Below are 26898 nucleotides of genomic sequence, written 5' to 3' on the forward strand. Positions count from 1 at the left end.
TGACGCAAAATATAACTTTAGAAAAAACTTTGCAAAATGGGTGTGACACCTACCATATTAAGTAGAAGAAAATGAAAAAGTTCTGCAGGGCGAAATCAAAAGCCCTTGGAATCTTGGCAGGAATACTGTTTGTGGTATGACATATATAAAGAAATTAGCCGTACCCGACAGAAGATGTTCTGGGTCACCCTGGTCCACATTTTGGTCGATATCTCGAAAACGCCTTCACATATACAACTAAGGGCTATTCCCTTTTAAAACCCACATTAATACTTTTAATTTGGTACCCGTATCGTACAAACATGTTCTAGAGTCACCCCTGGTCCACCCTTATTGCGATATCTCGAAAAGGCGTCCACCAATAGAACTAAGTCCCACTACGTTTTAAATACTCATTAACACCTTTCATTTGATACACATGTCATACGAACACATTCCAGGGTTACCATAAGTTCATTTTGCTAAATGGTGATTTTCCCTTATTTTGTCTCCAAAGCTCTCAGCTGAGTATGTAATGTTCGGTTACACCCGAACTTAGCCTTCCTTACTTGTTTATGTATGTATGTATACTCTACCTTTAACCATTTATCTAATCAATATGGAAATGTTTATCTTATCAACGTAATATGTATGTACAAACCAATCACATTTCAAGTAGGAAATTTCGTTAGTACTCTTTTTGAATCCTAATAGTTCTAAAATACCGCTGAGGCGGTGGAATAAACAGGTGAAAAGTTGTATTAGCGAGAAAGTACCCATGAAACACCCTTTACCTACACAACTTCATACAAATATTAAAGATAGCACTGTTCTTTGACTTTGCATATTGCATTCATGCACTCATAGGCTTACCGCACACTTCGAGCCAAAGTGAGCTAAGTCAACAATGTGAAGCTTTAAAGCTATCCATGTCAACGAGTATCCCAGTTCATTATCAAGCTCAATTAAATATAACTTCATTAATAGCCAAAAAAAAATTCATTTTAAAAACTGAAAAATCTAAAGGAGCTTATGTGGCAGACTGTCAATGTTTCGCAGTTTCTGCATAATACGTTTTTTCGGGTTGATCGCTGTTTATATAAAGCTAGAGTTGTGCGATTTTAATAAATTTATTTTCAGTCACCTGCGTACATTTGACCATTTTGGTGATCAAATTTTTATATTTTTTGTTTTTTTTTTTTTACACACATTAACATATTATTTTACTGACGGCAAGTAAACACGTACAAAATTGCTGACAAAGAAAATTTAAAGGTATACATACATATTTATAAAAAATGTACATATATACTTATTTATGTTTTTTGTATATATGTATACCCGCTGTCTTTTTTGTAAAGTCAATCTATAGACGAAATAAGTGAATGGCCGCTTAGCCGGCAATTAAATTAGAGGTGAGTGTGCGCGCATGCGCTTACCATTTTTGGCCTCCAACGACCTCACCAAAAAACTTACAAAATGCTTCAAACTTTACAGTGCATACTTTTAAATACATTAAAATATATTTCGTATATAACATGCAAATAAGTGTTAGGATTTTAAATTAAATTAAAAATATCTTGTATGATGCTATATACTAGATAAATATTTTACAAGCTACTTGTAGCGTAACTCACTCACTCACTCACTTGCTGCATAGTTTCTGTGTGTTTGTAGCTGTTCATAGTCTTAATTTGGTAAATTGCAGTTTGCTCATTTGATTGAATGTTTATACATATAGGATATATATTTACATAACTATTTATATTCACAACGGTGATTGACTGCTTTAGTGGCAAGTCGGGTTGCATTTTACGTACTTACATACATATGTATTTGTGTATTTAAGCTACATGACCGTATTAAGCATTGCTTATATACCAATTGCTAATTATTTAATGTTACTTGATGCATTTTTTTGCAGTTTACATTTTCTATTTATTTAAATTGTAATGACCTAAAAAGCAATGGAAGAAAAAATGAATAATTTTATGTTTGTCGTATAAAGTAAAACAAAAAATTATTTAAATATATTAAATCAATAATTATAATCGAAAAATAAAAAATAATACAACGTATTATTTCAATAAAAATACCCAAATAATATATAATAATCAACTAAGCAACATCAGTAAAATAATTAAGAATTATTTAAAAATCAAATATAACCGAATAATTAAAACTAGTATCGCCTGTGGTCGAATTCGACCAACGTGTATTTTTTTCAACTCAGTCTATGCATCAAGTGTTGGAAATATAGCAAACTGGTCTAACTTACTTAACTTTTTCTTTAAAAGTTTGAATTTGATCTAAGACTTTGTACTTTTTGATTGTATTTTCTTAAATTTTGTACAAACTTTTCACATGTAATTATAACGTTTTGGTATGGAGCTCCTTAAACAAAAATATAAAAATTATGTAAAATCAAATGAAATTGACATAGAATTATGGTGAGATTACTTGAAATTGAATTGAAAAATAGATTTTCCACACCACGCGGAAGGTCCCCGTTGGCGCGCTACCGAAGCTAGTTTTGGGAGCTTGGTTCCCCAGTAGGCCTATATCATCCATATACATATATCGCCCATTTACTTCAATAGTGTCATAATTCAAAAAACATGAACTTTTAGTTAAAAACGAAGAAATTTGCTAAAGGAATTTAGCCTATTTCACGCCACCCGTTTAATTTTGTATAAATACATATCTAATATGTAAGAGTGACACAAAACAAAAATTTCGAGTAGAATAGAGGATACCTTCATAAAAAATAAAATAAAAATATAAAAAAATTATTCATAAAAAAGTAAAATAAAAATATAAAAAAATTAGGTAATGGGAAAGAAGGCAGAGTTTACTAAAAAAAATTTTAATTAAAGAAAAAAATTAAGTACTGAAATTGCGAAAAAATTAAGTGAAGTGAACAAACAGTTCAGATAAAAACGCAATAAGTGCACTTAGACTTTTTTCCGGGTTTTATTGTGATCATTGTGGAAATATGAACATTCTAATGTTCGGATATTTAATGTTGGGATTCCCATTGAGCTCTATGTACGTAATTAATTTGTATTAAATTTGTAAACACTCCATTTCATGAATATATATGACCATATCTACCATAAAATATCGTCTGTGAACAATATAATACTAAGATATAACAAAGCAGAATAAATTAGAAAGAAAATAAAAACAAACAAAAACATTGAAATTATTCACGCAAACATATTTACTAAAATAAAATTAATTTCATAACTTTAAGCGACATAAACAAATTAGGGTGATGGGATCTAAGCATCCGATTAATGGATAAATAATCCAACAAAGTTAGCCTAATAATAAATATAGTGGATAATATACTGCCTATGCAATACGGCCGCTATGATGCCGGTTGCCGTTTTGACCTAAAATCAATTTGTTTCGTTTAATATGCAACCTGAAATTTTCCGACTCAGTCAAGTTGCATTTAAATAATAATAAACCAATTAATTTGAAATAAGAGAATATATAATAAAATAAAATAAGAACTTAAATAAATTAGCGTAAAAGGCAATATAAAAAATTTAATGTTATATTTTTGTAACTTTTTTTTTTGTTCAGTATAAGACGTACTTTATCTAAAATGAGGATTAAATCTGCAAATGCAAAAACATTCTCGGGCAAATTTGCCATTAGTTGTTATAAATAAATTTTCTTCAAAAAATTTCTGAGCCAAGACATCGAACTGGCATTGGCGACGGAGTGGTATTTCACTGACATATCGAGATTGGAATTAAATAAAATTTTACAAAGTTAAAAGCAAAATATTAAGTATTTTTGCATTCAAATAATTTAAAAACGTTTTTACATACTTCTGTATATTTTAACATTTGTACCTTGTATGTACATATGTACAAAGATATATGTAGATCTGTTTTGCTTGTATTGAAGCGTACACTGTCAATTAACAATCACTCATATACGTTGACTAAATAGAATAAGTTGTCAGAGCTTCAATGTCATATTGTGCGGTGACTTCGAAACGCTAATAATCATATTGTAGAAACCGATCATATAGTATATACATATTTGTATAACAGAAGACTGTTTTGGGAAAAAGAAATGTTTTTTTTTTTATATTTTCAAGTAGGATCAAACATACTGTTCTAACTCCCAAAACATTTTCCGATTTAGAGTTTACTAAGAAAGTCATTCTCAATACTTCTTTATTTGCAACACGTTTCGATGCAATTTTTCATCTTCTTCAGGGAGTCGATTTGTTTTTATATTTGAATCAAAATATTTTCCACGCCCAAACGAAGATCTTGAGCTCTGGTTGAATTAACTTAAACCGTCTAACGTATACATAGATATGTTTGAATCTACGTTGATCATTCGAATACGCTAGTAAATACGTTTATTTATATGCGTTTAACTTTTTTTATTTATTTAATTCGTGTTTTTTTATGTATGTACCCGCTTTACCGATCATTGGGCGTACGTGATCGCACACTTGATCAGCGCTGCGTTTATATTAAGTATAAACATATTTACCTTAAGTTGAAAAAAACACAAAAATAATGAATACTAAAACAACAATAATCAAATCAAAATGAATGCGAGTACAGAGTAGCAGAAACAACGAGGCAAAAGATACAAATACAAATGTACATACACATTTTAAGAAATTGCGATTTTTAATATAGCACCATTAGGGTGGCTCAAGTGAGATCGCTATAATGTAGATCAAACATCAAAATCAAGCTCACGTTTTACACGCCCAGAATTAGGTAAAGAAAGTAAAGTATCATATGGTTTTATAACAAAATAAAATGTTGAGATATAGGAACCAGGCTTTTATATAAATTATCTCACCTTAATCCTCAATGTATGTTTGCATATAACAGTATATGAAAGTGCGATTATATTGAATTTTTTTTTTCATACAAGAAGAAGAATGCCAAACTTGATAAATCGCAAAACAGACAATACGCCAGATAAAGTATAAAAAATCTACAAGAGCAGACTTTATTCTAAAAAGACAACACGCATATCGATATATACATAAATTTTAAAGTTAAATAAATTGCCTTGACTTAAACTGGTGTAACTAAAAATAGAAATGGAATCAACTTATATGAGCAAACTTTTGAACTTAATCAGTATAAGACATACATTTTAAAGTGACTATCTTGCTAGAATATCTAGTCTGTTTTTAATTAAGTAGGTATAGAGTAAGAAAAGCAGAATTCTTTTAAAAGCAGTAGAATGGCATTCACTATGACAAGCTTTTGCATACAATCTTATCTAAACTTTTTCTATAGCTTTTATAAATTCTAATTTATGCTGAAATTTGCATAGCCAGAAAAGATAACCTTTGTTGTTATAAGCTTTAAAAAGCTTTTGCTGCAGCCAGAAAATTTAGTAGCTGGTAGATCGATAAATTTTTTTATTATCTCAAGCTTTGCTGGTAAATTTATGTTAAGCTTTTGCTGATATGCATAAAAAACGTTTGCTGGCGCTTTCAACGACTCTAGTTTATCAGACCTTTTAGTTCATTTTCTGAAATACATTGCTGGAACACAAAGGCAATTTGGTGCCATCCAACTTCAAATAGCTAACAAAAGCACTTTTCATTCCATAGTAGACTACTCTCACGAAAAGTGGCCCATTGCTGCACAACCTCTGCCCCATTCTCTTTTCTTGAATGTATTTTTATACTCAGTTGAGCAGAGCTCACAGAGTATATTAACTTTGATTGGATAACGGTTGGTTGTACAGGTATAAAGGAATCGAGATAGATATAGACGTCCATATATCAAAATCATCAGTATCGAAAAAAAATATGATTGAGCCATGTCCGTCCGTCTGTCCGTTAACATGATAACTTGAGTAAATTTTGAGGTATCGTGATGAAATTTGGTATGTAGGTTCCTGGGCACTCATCTCAGATCGCTATTTAAAATGAACAATATCGGACTATAACCACGCTTACTTTTTCGATATCGAAAATTTCGAAAAACCCGAAAAAATGCGATAATTCAGTACCGAAGACGGATAAAGCGATGAAACTTGGTAGGTGGGTTGACCTTATGACGCAGAATGGAAAATTAGTAAAATTTTGGACAATGGGCGTGGCACCTCCCACATTTAAAAGAAGGTAATTTAAAAGTTTTGCAAGCTGTAATTTGGCAGTTATTGAGGATATCATGATGAAATTTGGCAATAACGTTACTACTATTACTATATATGTTACTTACTTACTTAATTGGCGCTTAACCATCTAAATCGGATGAAGAACACGCTCAATTTAAAAAAAAAAAAATTTAAAGTCAAATTTTAACAAAAAAATTTAATATCCGCCTGTCCTTCCGCTCGGCCGTTAAAACGATAACTTAAGCCAAAACCGATATATCTTTACTAAACTCAGTTCGCGTACTTATCTCAACTCACTTTATCTTGGTACAAAAAATGGCCGAAATCCGACTATAACCGCGCCCACTTTTTCGAAATCGAAAATTACGAAATATGAAAAAAATGCCATAATTCTATACCAAAAATAATTCTATATGAAAAAAGGGATGAAACATGGTAATTTGATTGGTTTATTGACGCAAAAAATAAGTTTAGAAAAAGCTTTGTAAAATGGGTGTGACACCTACCATATTAAGTAGAAAAAAATGAAAAAGTTCTGCAGGGCGCAATCAAAATCCCTTGGAATCTTGGCAGGAATACTGTTCGTGGTATTACATATATAAATAAATTAGCGGTACCCGACAGATGATGTTCTGGGTCACCCTGGTCCACATTTTGGTCGATATCTCGAAAACGCCTTCACATATACAACTAAGGGCCACTTCCTTTTAAAACCCTCATTTATACCTTTAATTTGGTACCCATATCGTACAAGCACATTATAGAGTCACCTCTGGTCCACCTATATGGCGATATCTGGAAAAAGCGTCCTTATATAGAACTAAGGCCCACTCCCTTTTAAAATACTCATTAACACCATTCATTTCATACCCATATCGTACAAACACATTCTAGAGTCACCCCTGGTTCACCTTTAGAACTATGGCCGACTCCCTTTTAAAATACTCTTTAATACCTTCCATTTGATACCCATGTCATACAAACACATTCCAGATTTACCCTAGGTTCATTTTCCTACATGGTGATTTTCCCTTATTTTGTCTCCAAAGCTCTCAGCTGAGTATGTAATGTTCGGTTACACCCGAACTTAGCCTTCCTTACTTGTTATTTATTTATTTAGTAAGTATATCATTGTAAAGTTATAGAAAAGCTTCATCTAAAACTTTATCCTAATCGAAATTTTACCTATTTTATTTTTTTCTCATATTGGAAGCTTGAAGTTCTTCGCAAACATATTTTACGCATTTCCAGCTTTATAACAAGCTGAAACATTACCAAAATGCTAAAGCAGATGTTTTTGTCAGAGCTTCCATTCGACCTTTCGCTATGATGCTTTGTTATTCCTAAATAAGCCAAAATTATTCTTATATCTTATCATACATGAATAATATCAAATGCATAAATGTCTTTCAAAGATAAAAGAGATTAGTTCCATTTCACATTCATAACTACCCGATTCATTAGCCAAATACTGTGACTAGGGTTTGTGCGATAGATTTCATGAGAGCTTTCACTATCATACTCTGTCAGCCGAAAGTCATTATTAGTTGTCTTATGTTATGAAACCTACCGCCATTTAGCGTTAAGCAGCAAATTAAACTTAAGAAATGCCTATTGAAAAGAAAAGTATAGGACCGATAATTATTATTTTACTCAACGTTTCGGCTCATGTTTTTTTTTATATGATATAAACCCAGATACCGACAGAATGCTTTCTATAAGTTAGGCTAGTCCCTACATTTCACATTCTCCAAGCTGGCTCCTTGGCACCTATTTAGTGCTAGTCGGAAAAAGAGCTTAGTGAACTGTTTGCAAAATTGATCTTAAGCTACCGTCGATGTGTTCGATAGTAAGATAAATTTGTATTGATCAATTGTTGGGTGATAGTTTTCTGAACGGTTGGGAGTTACGTAAAATTACTGAGCTATCTGACAGTTATTTGATATTTTAAAGTGTTGGTTATGAATACAATTTGTCCTCTTAATATTATGGATAAGAGTGAAAAATAATTTCACCAGTCCTTTTCCTTAATATTTAAGGATAATTATTTCATTTGTCAGTTGGTTCAACGCGCCGTTCAGAGAGCATAATTTCTATCACTCTTTGCAACGTATCAACAATAATAGTGTTCGCTGAAAGCGCCACTGTGACATTCACACACCATAGCAGACCATGTAGATATGTAGATATGTATATTAAAACATAACGGTTTTTTATGTTTTGCACACTTTTCGTGCAATTTTTTTCTTAAGTAAACTCAGCATTTGACTGTTTCAAAAAATTAAAGTTTTATCGGGCACCAAAGTAGTAACAAAAAAAGTTGTTTCAAAAAAAATTCCATCTTTTACATAAATTAAATGGAAATTAATGTTAGTTCAAAGGTTAAAATAATATACTTGAAATATACAACTTAAGCTAGCGTTAAAAAAAATGCATATTGTCTAAACCCGCGATGGCGATATAAATATTTTAAGTGAAATTTTGTATCACTAAATTATTTATTCCAACTAAACCAAATTTAAACTAAAATCATTAGACTCCCTGAGGAATACGTGAGAGCATCGAAACGCGTAGGAGGGAAAAGGAAAATTTAATTTTGCCTTCTAATTTCTCGGCCGTAAAGCTCTGTAAAGGCAAGCATAACAAATATATTTAGCCCAACAAGAAAACATAAACCAAATCACGTTTATTGTATGAATTGCATTCCAATTTTTGACGTCTAAGCAAAATAAACGTACTGTTTTATCATTTAAATCATTATGTTCGCTAATTACTGCACAATTTAAAAAATGTATTATATTTGGTTGGCCTGCCATGTCGTTTGGGTTACATATTCACTTAAGACCAACGAAGGAAATAGGAAAGACGAAAAACTTGTCTGTTTTCCACATTCATGCATGCTTTGCTGTAAATAAGAAAGAATAATGGCAGCTTATAATTTGGTGTAGTATTATTTCATTTTAAATGACTGGATTTAGCAGCTTTTAGGCCGATCCCTAAATAAAACCTAGGTTTATTCTCTTCTACGCGTTTCGCCGGGATTTAGCATCTTTATAAGGAAGTCTGTATTTTATACGAAAAACAAAATAACTTTAGATATGTATATAATCAATATGTATATTCCTGTAATAATTTTCATATTGATAATTGTTTTGTTCTTCCTATAAAATATGAACTTCTTGATGAAGTCGTGAAATAGCGTCGAAACGCGTAGAAGATAATAAACTTTGGTTTTGTTTAAAGATCGGCCCAAAATAATGGCATTTATATCTTTAGAACCTGGTGCAATGTAGATCATTTTTTATTATTTTTTCTTTATATATACCAATAAAAAACGAAGAGAAGAGACGACAAATGAAGAAAGATAAATATTTTGTTGTTTATTTATGCAACTGTGTAAAATAACACACCCGCGATTATGGAAATATATCCGAGCTAAAATATTTGATAAAGCTTTTTGTTCATACCGTCTAATGTACATATAAATACACGCACATAAATTTCTTGTCCCCATTTTGCTGTTATTGCATAGCCATTTAATTTCTTTTACTCTGATTTTTAGCATACCACTTACATATGTACATATATAAATACATACATACATGTAAACATACATCTACTATATTTTTGTATAATGCAATGTAAGCATATACTTTCTTATTGCTTTTGGTATGCTTTAATTATTTTTACCTTTAGTACGTATGTACATTTGCCAATCGTCGTCACAGTACGATCAGAACCCTGCAAAAAATCGTGCGATTAATCCCTAAAGAGATTGGTTCCCGATTGGTCTCTTTTGTCTACATTTCGGCATAATTGATCCCCCCCTAGCCCCTTTTGGGTACAGTTGGGATTAGTTAGTTTGAAATCTATGTAGCCCATTTTAAGAAATATTTAAAAAACGGCAACGAAGTGAGTAAAATTAAAAAGATTACAGGTGATTGAATCCAATTATTTAAGCAAAATGCGGAGGCCTTTTCCGAACCTAAATTACTACGACTTAACGATTACGCCGGAGTTAGAGTTAAATTTTCGGAGAATATTTTTATTCCTTTTCGAAAAGCGGGCAAACAACTTACGTCAAATAGGTTTGATGGTTTGACAGACCCTTCGATTGTGTTACTGCCATGAAAAATGCGATTGGTCCCTATTTGAGTCCTTATTGAACCGAAAAGGGCTAATCTGCATATGTTCCCATATGGGTACAAAGGGGATTGGGCCTATCGATCCCTTTCGGGTATAAATGCGTACAATTAGTCTCTTCATAGGACATGCTCAAACAAAAGGGAACAGTTCAACTCATACAAAGAGATCAAAACTGGCATGGGTCGCATATTCCTTTGCGACTCATCCCGGATTCATCCTAGACTGATCGCATTTTTGCAGGGAAGTAAACAAACACATACACACCCATACACTCGCATCTAAATGACGATATCATCGTTTAAATTTAAATGACTTGTGCGCTTTGCGATCGTTTATCGGATAACCAAACCACAACCTCATTGCTTTTGTTTAACACATTTTGTCAGTTTTGCACTTTACTTACATATACATACTTATATGTACATTTATACAAACATGGATACATTTAAAGAAGTGTATGCGCTATACATATACATATGCGCATCAAATTGATTCGCCAGTTAGGCCAACAACTAGTGTAGTACTTGTAGTTAGTACTCGCATAAATATTTTTGTACGCCATATACTCGGTGATTTGTTTCGCTTCGTTATCTCGTATTGCCTTCGTTTAGGTGTGCTAATAAGTATTTTATCGTTTTTGTGCACAAACAATTAGACGTTTATGTATATTAACATATACACATACATACATGACTAGATACATACAAGTACAATATAATAATGTGTGACAATTAGATTTTGCTGAGAGAGTTTAGCGTAATAATATGCCTGACAATTTAATTTAACATATTTTTTTCGATTTATTGCTAATTTTTATACTCGGTTGAGCAGAGCTCACAGAGTATATTAAGTTTGATTGGATAACGGTTGGTTGTACATATATAAAGGAATCGAGATAGATATAGACTTCCATATATCAAAATAATCAGGATCGAAAAAAAATTTGATTGAGCCATGTCCGTCCGCCCGTCCGTCCGTCCGTCCGTCCGTTAACACGATAACTTGAGTAAATTTTGAGGTATCTTGATGAAATTTGGTATGTAGGTTCCTGAGCACTCATCGCAGATCGCTATTTAAAATAAACGATATCGGAATATAACCACGCCCACTTTTTCGATATCGAAAATTTCGAAAAACCGAAAAAGTGCGATAATTCATTACCAAAGACAGATAAAGCGACGAAACTAGGTAGATGAGTTGAATTTATGACGTAGAATAGAAAATTAGTAAAATTTTGGACAATGGGCGTGGCACCGCCCACTTTTAAAAGAAGGTAATTTTAAAATTTTGCAAGCTGTAATTTGTCAGTCGTTGAAGATATCATGATGAAATTTGGCAGGGACGTTACTCATATTACTATATGTACGCCTAATAAAAATTTGCAAAATCGGAGAAGAACCACGCCCACTTTTAAAAAAAAATTTTTTTAAAGTAAAATTTTAACAAAAAATTTAATATCTTTACAGTATATAAGTAAATTATGTCAACATTCAACTCCAGTAATGATATGATGCAACAAAATACAAAAATAAAAGAAAATTTCAAAATGGGCGTGACTCCGCCCTTTTTCATTTAATTTGTCTAGGATATTTTTATCGCAATAAGTCGAACAAAAATTAACCAATCCTTTTGAAATTTGGTAGGGGCATAGATTTTATGATTCTAACTGTTTTCTGTGAAAACGGGAGAAATCGGTTGATGCCACGCCCAGTTTTTATACACAGTCGTTTGTCTGTCCTTCCGCATGGCCGTATAATACCCATATCGTACAAACAAATTCTAGGGTAACACCTGGTCCACCTTTAAGGCGTCCACCTGTGGAACTAAGCATCACTCCCTTTTAAAATACTCATTAACACCTTTCTTTTGATATCCGTATTTTACAAACAAATTCTAGGGTCACCCCTGGTCCACCTTTATGGCGATATCTCGAAACGGAGTCCACCTATGGACCTAAGGATTACTCCCTTTTAAAATACTCATTAACATCTTTCGTTTGATACCCATATTGTACAAACGCATTCTAGGGTCACACCTGGTCCACCTTTGTGGCGATATCTTGAAACGGCGTCCACCTGTGGAACTAAGCATCACTCCCTTTTAAAATACTCATTAACACCTTTCTTTTAATACCCATATTGTACAAACCAATTCTAGGGTCACCCCTGGTCCACCTTTATGGCGATATCTCGAAACGGCGTCCACCTGTGGAACTAAGCATCACTCCCTTTCCACCTATGGAACTAAGGATTACTCCGTTTTAAAATACTCATTAACACCTTTCATTTGATACCCATATCGTACAAACGCATTCTAGAGTCACCCCTGGTCCATCTTTATGGCGATATTTCGAAAAGGCGACCACCTATACAACTACCACCACTCCCTTTTGAAACCCTCCTTAATACCTTTAATTTGATACCCATATCGTACAAACAAATTCTAGGGTCACACCTGGTCCACCTTTATGGCGATATCTCGAAACGGCGTCCACCTGTGGAACTAAGCATCACTCCCTTTTAAAATACTCATTAACACCTTTCTTTTAATACCCATATTGTACAAACCAATTCTAGGGTCACCCCTGGTCCACCTTTATGGCGATATCTCGAAACGGCGTCCACCTGTGGAACTAAGCATCACTCCCTTTCCACCTATGGAACTAAGGATTACTCCGTTTTAAAATACTCATTAACACCTTTTATTTGATACCCATATCGTACAAACGCATTCTAGAGTCACCCCTGGTCCACATTTATGGCGATATCTCGAAAAGGCGACCACCTATACAACTACCACCACTCCCTTTTAAAACCCTCATTAATACCTTTAATTTGATACCCATATCGTACAGACAAATTCTAGGGTAACACCTGGTCTACCTTTATGGCGATATCTCGAAACGGCGTCCACCTGTGGAACTAAGCATCACTCCCTTTCCACCTATGGAACTAAGGATTACTCCGTTTTAAAATACTCATTAACACCTTTCATTTGATACCCATATCGTACAAACGCATTCTAGAGTCACCCCTGGTCCATCTTTATGGCGATATTTCGAAAAGGCGACCACCTATACAACTACCACCACTCCCTTTTGAAACCCTCCTTAATACCTTTAATTTGATACCCATATCGTACAAACAAATTCTAGGGTCACACCTGGTCCACCTTTATGGCGATATCTCGAAACGGCGTCCACCTGTGGAACTAAGCATCACTCCCTTTTAAAATACTCATTAACACCTTTCTTTTAATACCCATATTGTACAAACCAATTCTAGGGTCACCCCTGGTCCACCTTTATGGCGATATCTCGAAACGGCGTCAACCTATGGAACTAAGGATTACTCCCTTTTAAAATACTCATTAACACCTTTCTTTTGATACCCATATTGTACAAACAAATTCTATGGTCACCCCTGGTCCACCTTTATGGCTATATCCCTAAATGGCGTCCACCTATAGAACTATGGCCCACTCCCTCATAAAATACTCTTTAACACCTTTCTTTTGATACCCATATCGTACAAACGCATTCTAGAGTCACCCCTGGTCCACCTTTATGGCGATATCTCGAAAAGGCGACCACCTATACAACTACCACCACTCCCTTTTGAAACCCTCCTTAATACCTTTCATTTGATACCCATATCGTACAAACAAATTCTAGAGTCAACCCTGATCCATCTTTATGGCGATATCCCTAAATGGCGTCCACCTATAGAACTATGGCCCACTCATTCATAAAATACTCTTTAATGGCTTTCATTTGATACACATGTCATACAAACACATTCCAGGGTTTCCCTCGGTTCATTTTCCTACATGGATATTTTCCCTTATGTTGTCACCATAGCTCTCAACTGAGTATGTAATGTTCGGTTACACCCGAACTTAACCTTCCTTACTTGTTTAAGAGTAGATTTGTATGTATTGTAAAAGTTCACAAAAAAGTTTAGCCATGCTATGGCTAAAATAGTAATGGCTTTGGATTATAGAACAGATAAAAAGTGTTTTTAAAGCTTTGGGAAATATTTACACTTGTTTATTAGGGGAGCTTATATAAATTTTTTTTCTATTTAAGTTTGTGATCTTTTTCGGTATTTATGCCAAGATTATAACTCTCACTCAAACACATTTAATAGCTCGAACTCCCTTTTTTCTATAAAAAAGACTGTTCTCACCTCACTTCTCTTAATAATTAAATTAATAAAAAATACACAAGGAAGAGAAAGAAAAGTACTTTAACGTAAAGAAGAAAACAAAAAGGGAAGAGAAACAATGATGAAGAAAAAGCAAGCAAGAAAACGTGGAAAATGGTAATGAATATTAGGAAGAGAAAGATGAAGCAGGAGCAATTGAATAAAAAGAAGAGGAAGAAGAATAAAAAGAAAAGGAAGAGAGTAGTAAATAAAAAAAGGACACGAAACAAACAAGGAAAGAGGAGAGTAAACAAAGAAAACGAAAACAGTACGGAAAAGTATATGAAGGAAAACAGATACATATGAGAAAGGAAAAAGAAGAAAAGAGATCCAGAAGAAGAATACGAAAAAATTTACGAAAGGTGAAATAAGGAAAAAATTAGAAAAAAAATCAAAATAAGGGAAAAATACACATATGACAAAAAGAAGAGGTCGGGAAATCACTTAATCTAAGGAAGAGAAATAAGGATCAAAGAAGAAGGGGAAAGTGAGAAAAATATTAATCTTAAGGAGAAAAATGATAAAGAAAACTAATAATAAAGTAAATAAAGGAAAAATGAAAAATGAAAAGAATATGAAAAGAAGAAGTATAATGTAAATAAGAATTACAATATGAAAGCAAATTGTGCTCACTTTTTTAACTTGAAAGGTGAGAAGAAATAAGCTGAGCATAAAACGAGGAAAAGAACGAGAAATATAGTAATGAAGAGAAGAATAACAGGAGAAAGCAATAGGGAGAAGGAGGGAAAAAATTATCAGAAGGTGAAGGTGAAACAGAATAAGTAAAAAAATAATAAAAAAAAAGTGGAAGAGAAAAAATGTTTAAGGGCAATAACAAAAATTAGGAAGCGATAGTAGAATAGAAGATGATGAAACACTTTTGCTTAGCGCTCAACATTTTTTGTCGGAGTACAAGTGTTCTTTTTTTGTAAATTTTGGGCCAAAAAAATTTGCTATAAAACAAGGCGAATCCATACCAGGTGTTGGCAAAGCGAACTCAACCAATTCGCCGTGCATAAGAATGTCAAGTCAAAGAAAATTTTATTGCTTTCGATTAACCGACATATTAAAGTACAAGCCGCTATATGGAAAATAATCAAGAAGAAGCAATCAGCTGTTGGGGTAACAACACCTAGTACTGTATTCGCCTTGCTATAAAATATAAATTTTTGTTCATATTATATCTCCATTTTTTGTAGCTAACTGTACATAAAAATATATAACCATCAGAGTTATTCAAAGTCTTTCGCAATGTTGTCGCAGTCTAAATCAAGTTCTTTAAAATTAATCCGACAACAAACAATGATGTCAACATGCATGCAATCAGAATCTCATATCGGTCAGAAAAAATGCTAAATTATAAAGAGAAGACTTGATTGAATTCACAGACATATTTATGCAATTAAGTACTTATAAACAAACGTAAAATTTCTGTGTATCCACCTGCTGAGTTGATAGCGACAAGTTGTCATCGTCTATAGCGTTAGCTATACCATTGCTCCCACAATCGTCTTCAATGCTTTTAATCTGCATAGAACATATATGCGTGTATGTATGTATGTGTGTACGTTTATGAGCCTGTATATTTTAAAAAGGTTATCAGTCATTGGTTTGCATTTCAATTCATTTATTTTGATATTCCCATGGAAGTATGGGATTCATAACGTTTCAGACTCAACCTACTATCTATTTGTTTTATATTAGCTAACAGCCTTCATCTAGATAACAGCTTTTTGTACATTCAAACATTTATACAACTAAAATCAATAAAATTCAAAAATAATAAGCGTCAACTTGCTGTCGGTGTCCTTATGACCTTGAAGCTATGTATATTAGGGTGGGTCGATTTGTATGGACGAAAGTTAACCGATATCGCGTCATCGATCTTTCGATAGAATTTGGGCTCAGGAAAAAAAGGTCCACTAAGCATACCCATAAAAATAATTTTCGAGCCTGCAAAATTTCATTTTTTTTACTTTTTTTCGACTTTGATTTTGAAGGTTTTTTTTATGACCTACTAAAAAATTTGCATATGTATACCCTGTTCTTTTTTTCTGTTATTAACTGTTATCGCCAACGTTTTTAGCGGACACTTTTGGGTCGGAGAGGGTATAAATGAAAATTTTACAATCAAATGAAAATTTTTTTAGTAGGTCATGAAAAAAACCTTAAAAATCAAAGTGGGAAAAAGTAAAAAAAAATGAAATTTCGCAGGCTCGAAAGTTATTTTTTGGGTATGCGTAGTTGAACTTTTTTCCCGCAGCCAAAATTCTATCGAAAAATCGATGGCGCGATATCGGTTAATAAATCGACCCAGTCTAATGTATATTCAGTGTCACAAAACCCTGGAACACTATATATCTTTTACAGCGACGCTCGTCTATGACCTTAGTCCTCTTCGGTCGACACTGAAGATATCAAGCAAATACATATGTATATATTAAATATACACAAATTATGTCAAGGTATACACCCAGCGAACAAACAAGCTGAATTACTTGACTAACTAAATATTATACAAATACAAAGCGAATCATAGACACGCACACATATTTGCATTAATAAATGTTTTCATGGCGTCCAGTGGGCGCCTTTTTTTTTTGCTGTTTTCAAATGTAGCACAAGAAAACAAATTGAGATGAAGCTTCAAACAAAACCTCCCAAAGTGTGGGAGTTTGTCTGCCTATTTTTTGTTGACCTTCTTATTGCACTATCGTAATCCAACTTAAGTACATAAATGTTTGATGTGTTAGTGTATTCGTTTTTGACATTTATTGTGACAACTTAATTGACAGCTATGAAGTTGAGTATTTGATTATGAAGAAAAAATGCGAATGAAAGAGGGAGCTATTTTTTAGGACAGACAATAAAATACACATACATATATACCACATACCTACATAAATACATGCAAAGATACATATGTATGTGCGCGGTGAGTCTAGGTTATAAAAATAAAATAATGAGCATTTCTAATGAAAGTTAATAAAATGGTATGATATCCGCGTGATCCTTTTAATCATATCTATAAATTTTATTAATTGATCGGGTCCACCAGGAGAGCCGTTGTAAAAGCTATCGCAGGTAGAAAAAATGTTGGCCAGTCTCTTTAGAATCTTTCAACAACTATTTCATACATACCTTAAATTTTCTAGATGTCTTTGGTTTTTTTCAATTATCTAGTTTTCTTCCTTCTTTTGCTTAAATTTTATTTCATTTTATTTATTTTATTACATTTTATTTTGTTATATTTTATTCTATTTATTTTTATTTTCTTATATTTAATTTTATTTTATTTTATGTTATTTTTTTACTTTATTTTACTTTATTTTTATTTACTTGTTTTTTTTTTGGTTTAATTTTATTGTATTTTAGTTTATTTTATTTTTTTATTTTATTTTCTTATTCCATTTATCCTTGATTTTATTTTCCTTTATCTTATTTTATTTTATTTTATTTATTATTTTTTTCTTTTATTTGATTTTATTTAATTTCATTTTATTTTGCTTTATTTTATTTTATTTCATATTTTAATTATTTATATTATTATACTTTATTTTATATTATTATTATATTTTTTTATTTTATTTCTTTTTATACTATTATATTTCACTTTCTGTTTATTTTATTTTACTTTATTTTGTTATATTTAATTTTCGTTTACTTAATTTTTTTTTTTTTTTTTTTAATTCATTTTTTTTTTCAGTTAATTCAATCTTTTGTTTTATCAAATTTGTTTCCAATTTTTTATTTAATAGTTTACAGTTTTCTACAGCTGTGGCAATAAAAACATGTCCTGTGTCTTTTTTAAGCAAATACAGAGAGTATAGGCAATTTATGAAGAGTTGGCGGGTATGATCTTTTTAGGGCTAGTGCAAAACTTATAAGAAATTTGTGTCTGTCTGTTTCTATGTTTGTACGTGTATCATCTAAAAGCTACTACCTATAATGAAAAGCAATTTTTGCTCATGTATCGACGTTTAACTGAGCTAAAACATAGAGTCACTCCCATCACCTCCACTACATTTAAAATGTGGACATTTTAAATTTCAAGTCGCAGCCTCGCAACACCGCGGTCTTCTGCTTCTTGCGTATAGTACACATTTTAGTTTTAACAAATACTGAGCAATACTGTGATCCAGAAAAAAACACCTTTTCTGGTATCCACCGACATCTTTGCAGCTGGCGTTGGTTTATTGGAGCAAATGTTGACGCTGATCATTCATATACAAATATACTTACTTATTAAGTACATACATACGTGTGTTCTTAATATATGTATATACAACCATGAAAGGAGCATGAACTTCCTGTCTGTGCACCTTTGCTCAGTCTCACTTCTGTGCTTACATATTTAGATACATATTTGTCACAAATAAATATATGTATACATTCAGTATGTAGTATATACATATATGTATATGCGTGTTGAATGCAACAACAACAAAATCCAAAGTTGACTACAACGTTGGCGCTCAGCCGCGAATAACATGCATCAGAGCAAGCTGAATTTGATGCAATATTTTTTTATATACACACACATATGTATGTATGTATGTATATATATATATATGTACAAAATTTTGTTATATTTTTTGGAGTCGTATTTTTTTTTTTTTTTTGTTATCTTATGTGCTTCTTCTTCACTTATTTGCCTTTGTCAGCAGCTACACGCGCCGTTCGAAGGTTTTTTTCGACTCTTCCATTATAATTTTTTTCGTTTGACGTACTTGCTTTCTTTCCTCTTTGTTGCCTTCGCTTCTTGCATACATCTTCGCCTTTGTGCTCCAGCACTTGCATATGACTCTGAACTCATCCTTGAGTTAAAAATACAAACCAACTAAAAAGCTGGATGAATAACAACAAGCAGCATCTACGGTGCGTCGATAAAAAAATAAAAATAAATTTTATTATTGACAAAAGAAAAACATTGGGCCTCTAAATTTTTACGTCGTATATATATTGTTATCAAAAAAAAATATCTATAATAATACGCGATCATCATAATAGTACATCGAATGAGCAGGTGACGGACATAAGTGGATCTTAGAGACGCACGTGTTGCCATACGCACCTGTCGTTTGCTCAAATACTCCAACTACTCTCATGCAGTCAATTACATGAGCCCACATTTCATATCCTGTAAACGGCTTAAATTGTTTGGATGATTTAATTTTTTGTTGAATGTATTATTTTTTCCTTTATCTCATGAAATTTTCGCTCAATCCATTTTTACCCGTAACTTCTTTTCACTTAAGCCACCAGAGCTGATTACCTTTCCTACAAACCACAGTTATCCATTTTCTGCCAATATCACCTCGAATATCAAAATCAACTCATATTTTTCCTGAAAACTGCCAATTTTTCATAATTTAACTTAAAATTATAGCTGCCTAAAAGTATGTGAAGGAAATTTTGAATAGTGCTTCAACGCATATCGGCTATGAAGAATTTTATAATCCACGCCTCCTATATCTTTGTTTCTATATTCTTCGTCCGGATATTTTTTATAGTTAAAGGTGATCGGCTAAAAGAGCATGAAATATTTGTATCACGTCCGCTTTGCCCAGCATCAGTTATCGTACCCATTTCGAATAGACTCCAATGATGGCCACCTGTCAAATATTAATATGCTTTATAGCGTATTAGAAGAGAGAATGTCAAAGAAAAACGTTGTCAATGAGTGCTGCACATTTTAAAGAATGTCAAGCAAACACATTAATAAATACTGCATCCTTTTATAAGAAACCACTAGGTGACCGCTGCGGCTTAGCAGGTCGTTTGGTTTGTTTTGTGTATCGAATTTCAGGCATACGTATAATGAGGTAAAAAAATATTTGAGTTATATAACTTTTCAACTAAATGTAATATTTTGCAAGCTTTTGCGAAAGCGTTTACAAAAGCTTTAAAAATATCAAGTAAATTTCAGAAACGTTGCATACTTTAAGGTGCTAGTTTTAAGAAAAATCAAGTTTATATACTTTTAAGCACTCTATCCCCCCTCTTCAACGAATTTCTAATCTTAAACTCTTCTTCTTTCTTTGCAGAAAAAATGATGAAATGAACGCCGGTACGGGCTCCTCGAGGGCGCCAGCCTCCGGGAGCCAAATATCACCACAACTACCCGACGTGCAAACACAACAGCAGCAGCAGCAACAACAAGTGCAACAGCAGCAGCAACAACTACAAGCGCAACAGCAGCAACATCAAGCACAACAACAATTACAACAGCAGCAACAACAATCTGCACAACAAAATAATACATATAGCAACAATTATCCTAACATATATAATACGCCCAGTACACAAAATGGCATACCACCAAATATTGGCACATATTCTATGGGTGAACCAGATTCATTGCGCACACTAAAGAATACATTTGGGCCAAATTCAGAATTTACAACAACAGCCGGTTACGGCAGCTATAGTAATATGGTCACGGCTAATGGTAATGGTATGCAGCAGCAGCAACAAATGGATAATATGAATGGAATGAGCAGCGGTTATGGCCAGGTAAGTACACCGATGAGAGTTTGTTTGTGTATGTGTGAGGAAATATAGAAGAGAAATTGAAAAATTTGCATAAAATGAAAAACAAAATGCTGAGTGGTTGAAATATTACGTGCTTTTAGGCGAATGTGCTTGCTTTAATTGTAGGTTTTTTCAGTTTTTGCAAAATAACAGTCCGACTATTAATAAACATTGGTAATTTTTTCTTAGAAAACATGCACCTAAAAGTATGTCGGGTGCTTTGTTATTAGACGAAATAATTTTGTATATTATTTGTTTTACTTAACTTCCTTCACTTTATTGCTACGTTAATATAGCTTTTTCCAAAATGAGCTCAGCGTATACCAAGATAATATTTATTTTTAAAAGTATAGAACACCCTTCTAAGGCGCATTTAGAGTTAAAAGTTCAAAATACCGCATTTAGTTGTATATTTCAATTCAAAATGAAATTATGACTTTAAACATACTCTGGAAAATTTTTTGAGAAAAAATGCGCCTAAAAATATGTCGCATGCTTGTTATGGATAATTTTTTTTTAATAAGCTTTCTTTACTTTTTTGCTATATTATGATATACATATTTTTTACAGTAAGAGTTCAAGATTAAAAATCTAAAATATACTTTTGGGCATATTTAAATTTGCAAGACCATTCAAAATACAGTAGTAAGCTGTAAATTTCTATTAAAAATATTAGTCTTACTTAAAATAGACTGAAAAAATGTTATCGGCTCTTAAAAGTATGTCGCATGATTTGTTGAAAAGCAAACCATTTTTATTAAAATTTGTGCTTTCTTTCTTCACTTACTTAATATACCTTTTTCAAATGCGGTTTCTGTGTGTGCCGCTTTTATATTTGTATATTTTAAATTTAAACATAATAGCAAAGGAGACATTTAGGTCCATTCAAAATTTCAAGACCATTCAAAATGTAGCAATTAGTGGTTATTTCTATGCTTGAAAATTTTTGGAGCATGCACACAATAGAGTCTGGAAAGTTTACTTAGCTTTTTAGGCGCCTAAAATTTTGTCACTTTGTACATGCCTGTTATTAGGTCTTTATTACAAGCCGGACACGCCAATGAGGCCCATCATTAATTTTAAATCGGCACCATGTTACAAACTGTCCAAATATTTAAAAACGATATTGATAGATACTCTGGAGCTAAGGAACGAATATGCAATAGCTAACACAACAGAACTAATAGAGAGACTCGAGACCGTAGAGCTAACAAGAAACAGCAAATTGGTATCTTTTGACATAAAAGATTTATACCCATCTATACCACTATCGGAGACTTTGGACATAGTTAGCTCAGCAATAGTTCATAACACAAAAAAACAAAGTGAAAAGTATGCAAATCACAAATACGCTAAGAACCACTTTACGTCAAAACTATTTTCAATTCAACAATAAAATATATAGACAAACAAACGGTCTTGGAATGGGAAGCCACACATCAGCAATTCTTATGGAAGTGTTCATGCAAAATCTGGAAGAAAAGTACATACAGGAGCTGAAGTCCAAATTAGGCGTGTCATTTTATGCTAGATGCGTGGATGACATAATATGCGTTTTATCTACTAATAACGAAGAGTTCGTACTGGAGTACCTCAACAAACAGCACGGCAATATAAAATTTACAATGGAAACCGAAAAAGACGGAGGAATCAACTATCTAGACCTCACTATATATATTGATAAAGAAGCCAAAATATTTAACTATGACATATATAGAAAGTCAACGGCCACCGACACAATAATACACAATACCTTAAATCACCCTCAACATCATAAAAATGCAGCATTAAGGCACTTGGTACATAGACTTGAAAGCACACCTCTTATACAAGAGGAATATAAGAGAGAACTTGAGGTCATATATAATATCGCTGCAAACAACGGATATAAAAAAGCACTAGTAAATAAGCTCAGAAGGACAAATGGAGAACCAAAAAGAAATAATGAAAAGGAAAATAATAGCTGGACGACTATGACATATACTGGAAAAGCAACATATAAATTGGCAAACTTCTTTAAAAAATACAACATTAACACAGCATTCAAAACATCGAACAATCTAGGGCGAAAACTAAGAACTAACACCACGGCGTATACAAGCTTACCTGCGGATGCCAGCATAGTTACATAGGACAAACAGGACGGCAAATAAGAACGAGGTTCAGAGAACATATTAGAGATTACAACAAAAAAATACGGAATCCAAACATTATACCCGAGTCTAACTTCGCGAATCACATGGTCGAGAATGAATGTTCCCCAGCAAACATCAATAAAACAGTTAGGGTTCTTCACATACAAGAAAAGGGCCGACGTCTCAACGTACTCGAAAACATGGAAATCTACAAACAGAAAACATTCTACGGTAGAATAATAAACGAACAGATAAACACAATTTCTGACACAATATTCGAGCCTTTAAAACTTGTTTACAGGAAACAACTTAATCACACAGGTACAACAAACAAACACACAACAGCAAATAAACACAAAACAATTAACACACCAAAACAAAAAACCGACAAAGAAGGTCAAACGACTAAAATCACAGATTTCTACCTAACCCAGTCATCCACACAAATCGATTAGTAAACCACCCTCGGTTCTGAACGAACACACAGCACATACACATAACTAAATATACACAAGCATCAATTTGACAATACCTGCTCATATACCTACGAACTATAAATACAGGACAAATTACAACAACAGATCAGAACGAAAATCGTCACTGATGATGGCACAACGCCGAAACCGGTTTGTCTCAAAACCAAATTTGACAAGGGATGACGGAAAATCGTTCCAATATACATCATTTATCCACCCTGTCGGAAAAACAACCAAACAAGATAAGTCTTTATTAAGAACTTTTTGCCAAAATGTTGTTCGCTTATTGTGTTATTTGCATTGTAAATATAAATGTATGAGATTAAAAATGTATTTACTTACAGGAATACACCCTTCTTCTTTTTTTTTGTTTTTTTGTTGTTTAAGTGAAGCAGGATTTTAGGCGCTGAATTGAAATACCTCCAATGAATAACTGAATAAATTTGTTACTCAAATCTTGAGCTCCTTTCACTCGTTTATTTTTTTGTCTCTATTTTCTCTTTTTTACAGATGAGTGCCAATCAAATGCATGGCGGCAATGTGCAAAATCTTTATATGAATGGCAATATTGGTGGCACCGGTAGTGGTAGTCCAAGTGCCACAAATATGAATAGCACTGTCGGTATTGGCGGTGGCTCTCAAGTGCCAAGTAATCCAAATATGGGCATGAATACCGCTTCCAGTATGCAAATGGGTCATATGAATGCATATAATGGTGGTGGCGGTGGTGGTGTTGGCCCCAATGGTAGTCCCAGTATGGGGCCATCAAGGCATCAAGTAAGTATAAATAAAAACAAAACAAAAAAAAAAGGACAAGCACACAAATGTAAAAAAATAATGTTCCTTAACCTTTTGTGAGTTTCAAGGCCGTTTGTATGTGTCAGCATATGTGAACTGTATATGAAGGCAAAAATTGCAGTTTGCGCTTTGCAGTAAATTTATTTGTTGCTCTTTTTTTGTTTGATATCAATTATTTTTTCTCTTTTTTTATTCAACATCCTTTGTTATCCTTCAACGTGGCGCATCGAAACATTAAATCCTGTTCGCATTGGCTTCAGGGCGATATTGTGCACTAAGGATAGAAACGTGAATATGCACGAAATGAAAATCCATTGAATGATTGAATATGCTTTATGAACTCTTTAGGTTTTCTTTTACAAAAAATCGGTCAGCTAATAAAACTAAAACTATTTCCGTTGTTTTAAAAGCAGAATCATGAAATAAAAGTACCTGAAAGTATGCAATGGTAAATTTAGTGAGCATTTGTATAAATCTATTGTATATAAGTGCTAAATTTACTTTTTGATTTAATTTTAAAGTTTCTGCTTACTAGTGGCGTGTGTACTTTGGAAGATTTTCTTTTAATTTAGTAGACATTTTTATTATATTTAAAAAAAAAACTTTGTTTATTTGTTGCATCCTTTGGGCGCAAATGTACGAATTTTTAACTACCGTGCCTGTAACTATTGATTGTACAACCGAATAAAGTAATGATGCCCACCCATGTACATTTTTAAAACGTGCTGGTGCTAAAAGCTCCCTACATCCGAAAAACGTCGAAAGCTTAGTACTTAAAAATCTACCTCTAGCAAACAAAATGTTTTGATGTGCAACATGCTTCTGCAACGTCTGTATCACGCTCTATGTGAGAAAGCTGGAAAAAGCCCTCACAGATCAATCAATCTTTGACAAGTAGAATTGTTTTTCACTTAACCTAATAAAAATGGTTTTCAAAATTCCCCTCAACAACATATCGTAAAACTCTTTCAAGTAGCTTCTGTGTTTGGAATTTTTTTAACTTTTTCAACACATTTCTGTATATGGGATGCTAACTTGTTCATTTACAAAAGGCTCTCAATCCAATTATTTTCAAATTAAAAAGTATTCGCAAAAAGCTCGTTTAAAAAATTTCTTAATCAAGCTCAGCTGTGGGTCAATCTGTTAACAGCTGTTTACACTAAAAAGCTCTCAATCCAAAACTTTTCCAAAACAATAAATGTAAACAAAAATTCGTAAAAAGCTCGCTAATCGAATTTTCTTATGCAACAACTTTTAGCAAGGCGGAGTGCTATTCCGGACGACTAAACTTAAGAAACATTTTATCTCTGTGTAAAGTTTACTAATAAACCTTTTCTTTGAGCATAGAACAAAAATAGTTCCTAAGCTTTTTCCTCAGAGCTTTAATAAAAAAAAATTTAACGAAAGCTAGTCTAAGTTGCAAAAGCTGCTCCCTATTATTTGTTTAGTATATTTTGTTTAGTTAAAACTTTGTTGAGTTGAAATTTGGTTTATGTAATTATTTTTTTTTAGTTTAAGTTTTGTTAAATATGAATATAAGTTTTACATTCACCTCTACTGCATAATCTCTACACAAATCTGTTATTCATAAAAATGTTTGCATATTATCTATTATATTTACAGCGATTACTAAAATTACTTTATTAGCTTAATTTGTTACATACATAGCTTTTTTTACATTCACGTGTTATTAATGCGAAACAATTGAAAATTTGCCGCGTGTGCTTTGTTTATTTCGAGAGCTAGCAAAAAATTACAAAAACAAAAACATTTGTATGAATAAACATTTTGCGAAAAACTATTGCTTGCAAACTCGAAAAGTGTTTCAATTACACTCCGGGATGCGGCAAATTGGGATCCTAGCGATCCCTTGGTAGCTTTTTCTAAGCTTGCTGAAACGAGAAGCATACTTAAAGGAGCTACGACTCGCAAGCTAAGGCGGTTAACAAGCACAACTGTTTAATAACGACTTTAAAGCAGTGGTCACCAAAATTGAAGCTGTGGCTGTGTTAGTAAGAGTAAAATCAATATGCTGGTAGCGGTTTACTAGTTGATAAAAAGCGATGAGGTAAAAGGTATGCCCGTATGTTTGCTAGCACGCAGAAAATAATTTGCCAAATATCTGTTTGGAAACGCGCGATGAACAATAGCCTGCTCTGATGTTGCCACTCTGCTTGTTCAACAAATAATAAACGAAAGAGAATAATAATGTGTGCTCAAAATAAGGGCACATACATTTTTCAAAGGCCCTCCTATTTTACAATTTTTCTTGCACAAAGCATGGTACTCAATGCCGTAATTTTCTGTCATGGACAAGTAATCGGGATTTGGATATACCCAAATATATACATGGTATCGGTGTTGTGTACCCTATTATGTATGTATGTATGTATATTTTTATGTAAACAAATTTATTTATTTAATAGTTACTGATTTTTTCAATTACTTCTCTAAGGCTTTGTAAATCAAATGTACACGCGCATACAAGCACATACA

The 26898-nt window shown here is 32.8% G+C and overlaps 1 protein-coding gene across 6 annotated transcripts in view; it reads left to right on the plus strand.

Moving 5' to 3' along the window:
• Nucleotides 1–26898, plus strand: part of tna (tonalli) — a 122635-nt gene that overhangs the window by 82732 nt on the left and 13005 nt on the right. For all 6 annotated transcript variants that reach the window (XM_067791107.1, XM_067791102.1, XM_067791104.1 and 3 more), the window contains 2 exons: nt 20507–20975; nt 24115–24381. In XM_067791107.1, coding sequence (XP_067647208.1) covers nt 20520–20975; nt 24115–24381 — 723 coding nt within the window. In that variant the 5' untranslated portion in view covers nt 20507–20519. The remainder of the gene's footprint in view (nt 1–20506; nt 20976–24114; nt 24382–26898) is intronic.

The sequence above is a fragment of the Eurosta solidaginis genome, chromosome 5 (assembly GCF_040869045.1).
Source record: "Eurosta solidaginis isolate ZX-2024a chromosome 5, ASM4086904v1, whole genome shotgun sequence".
Classification (NCBI taxonomy): Eukaryota; Metazoa; Arthropoda; class Insecta; order Diptera; family Tephritidae; genus Eurosta; species Eurosta solidaginis.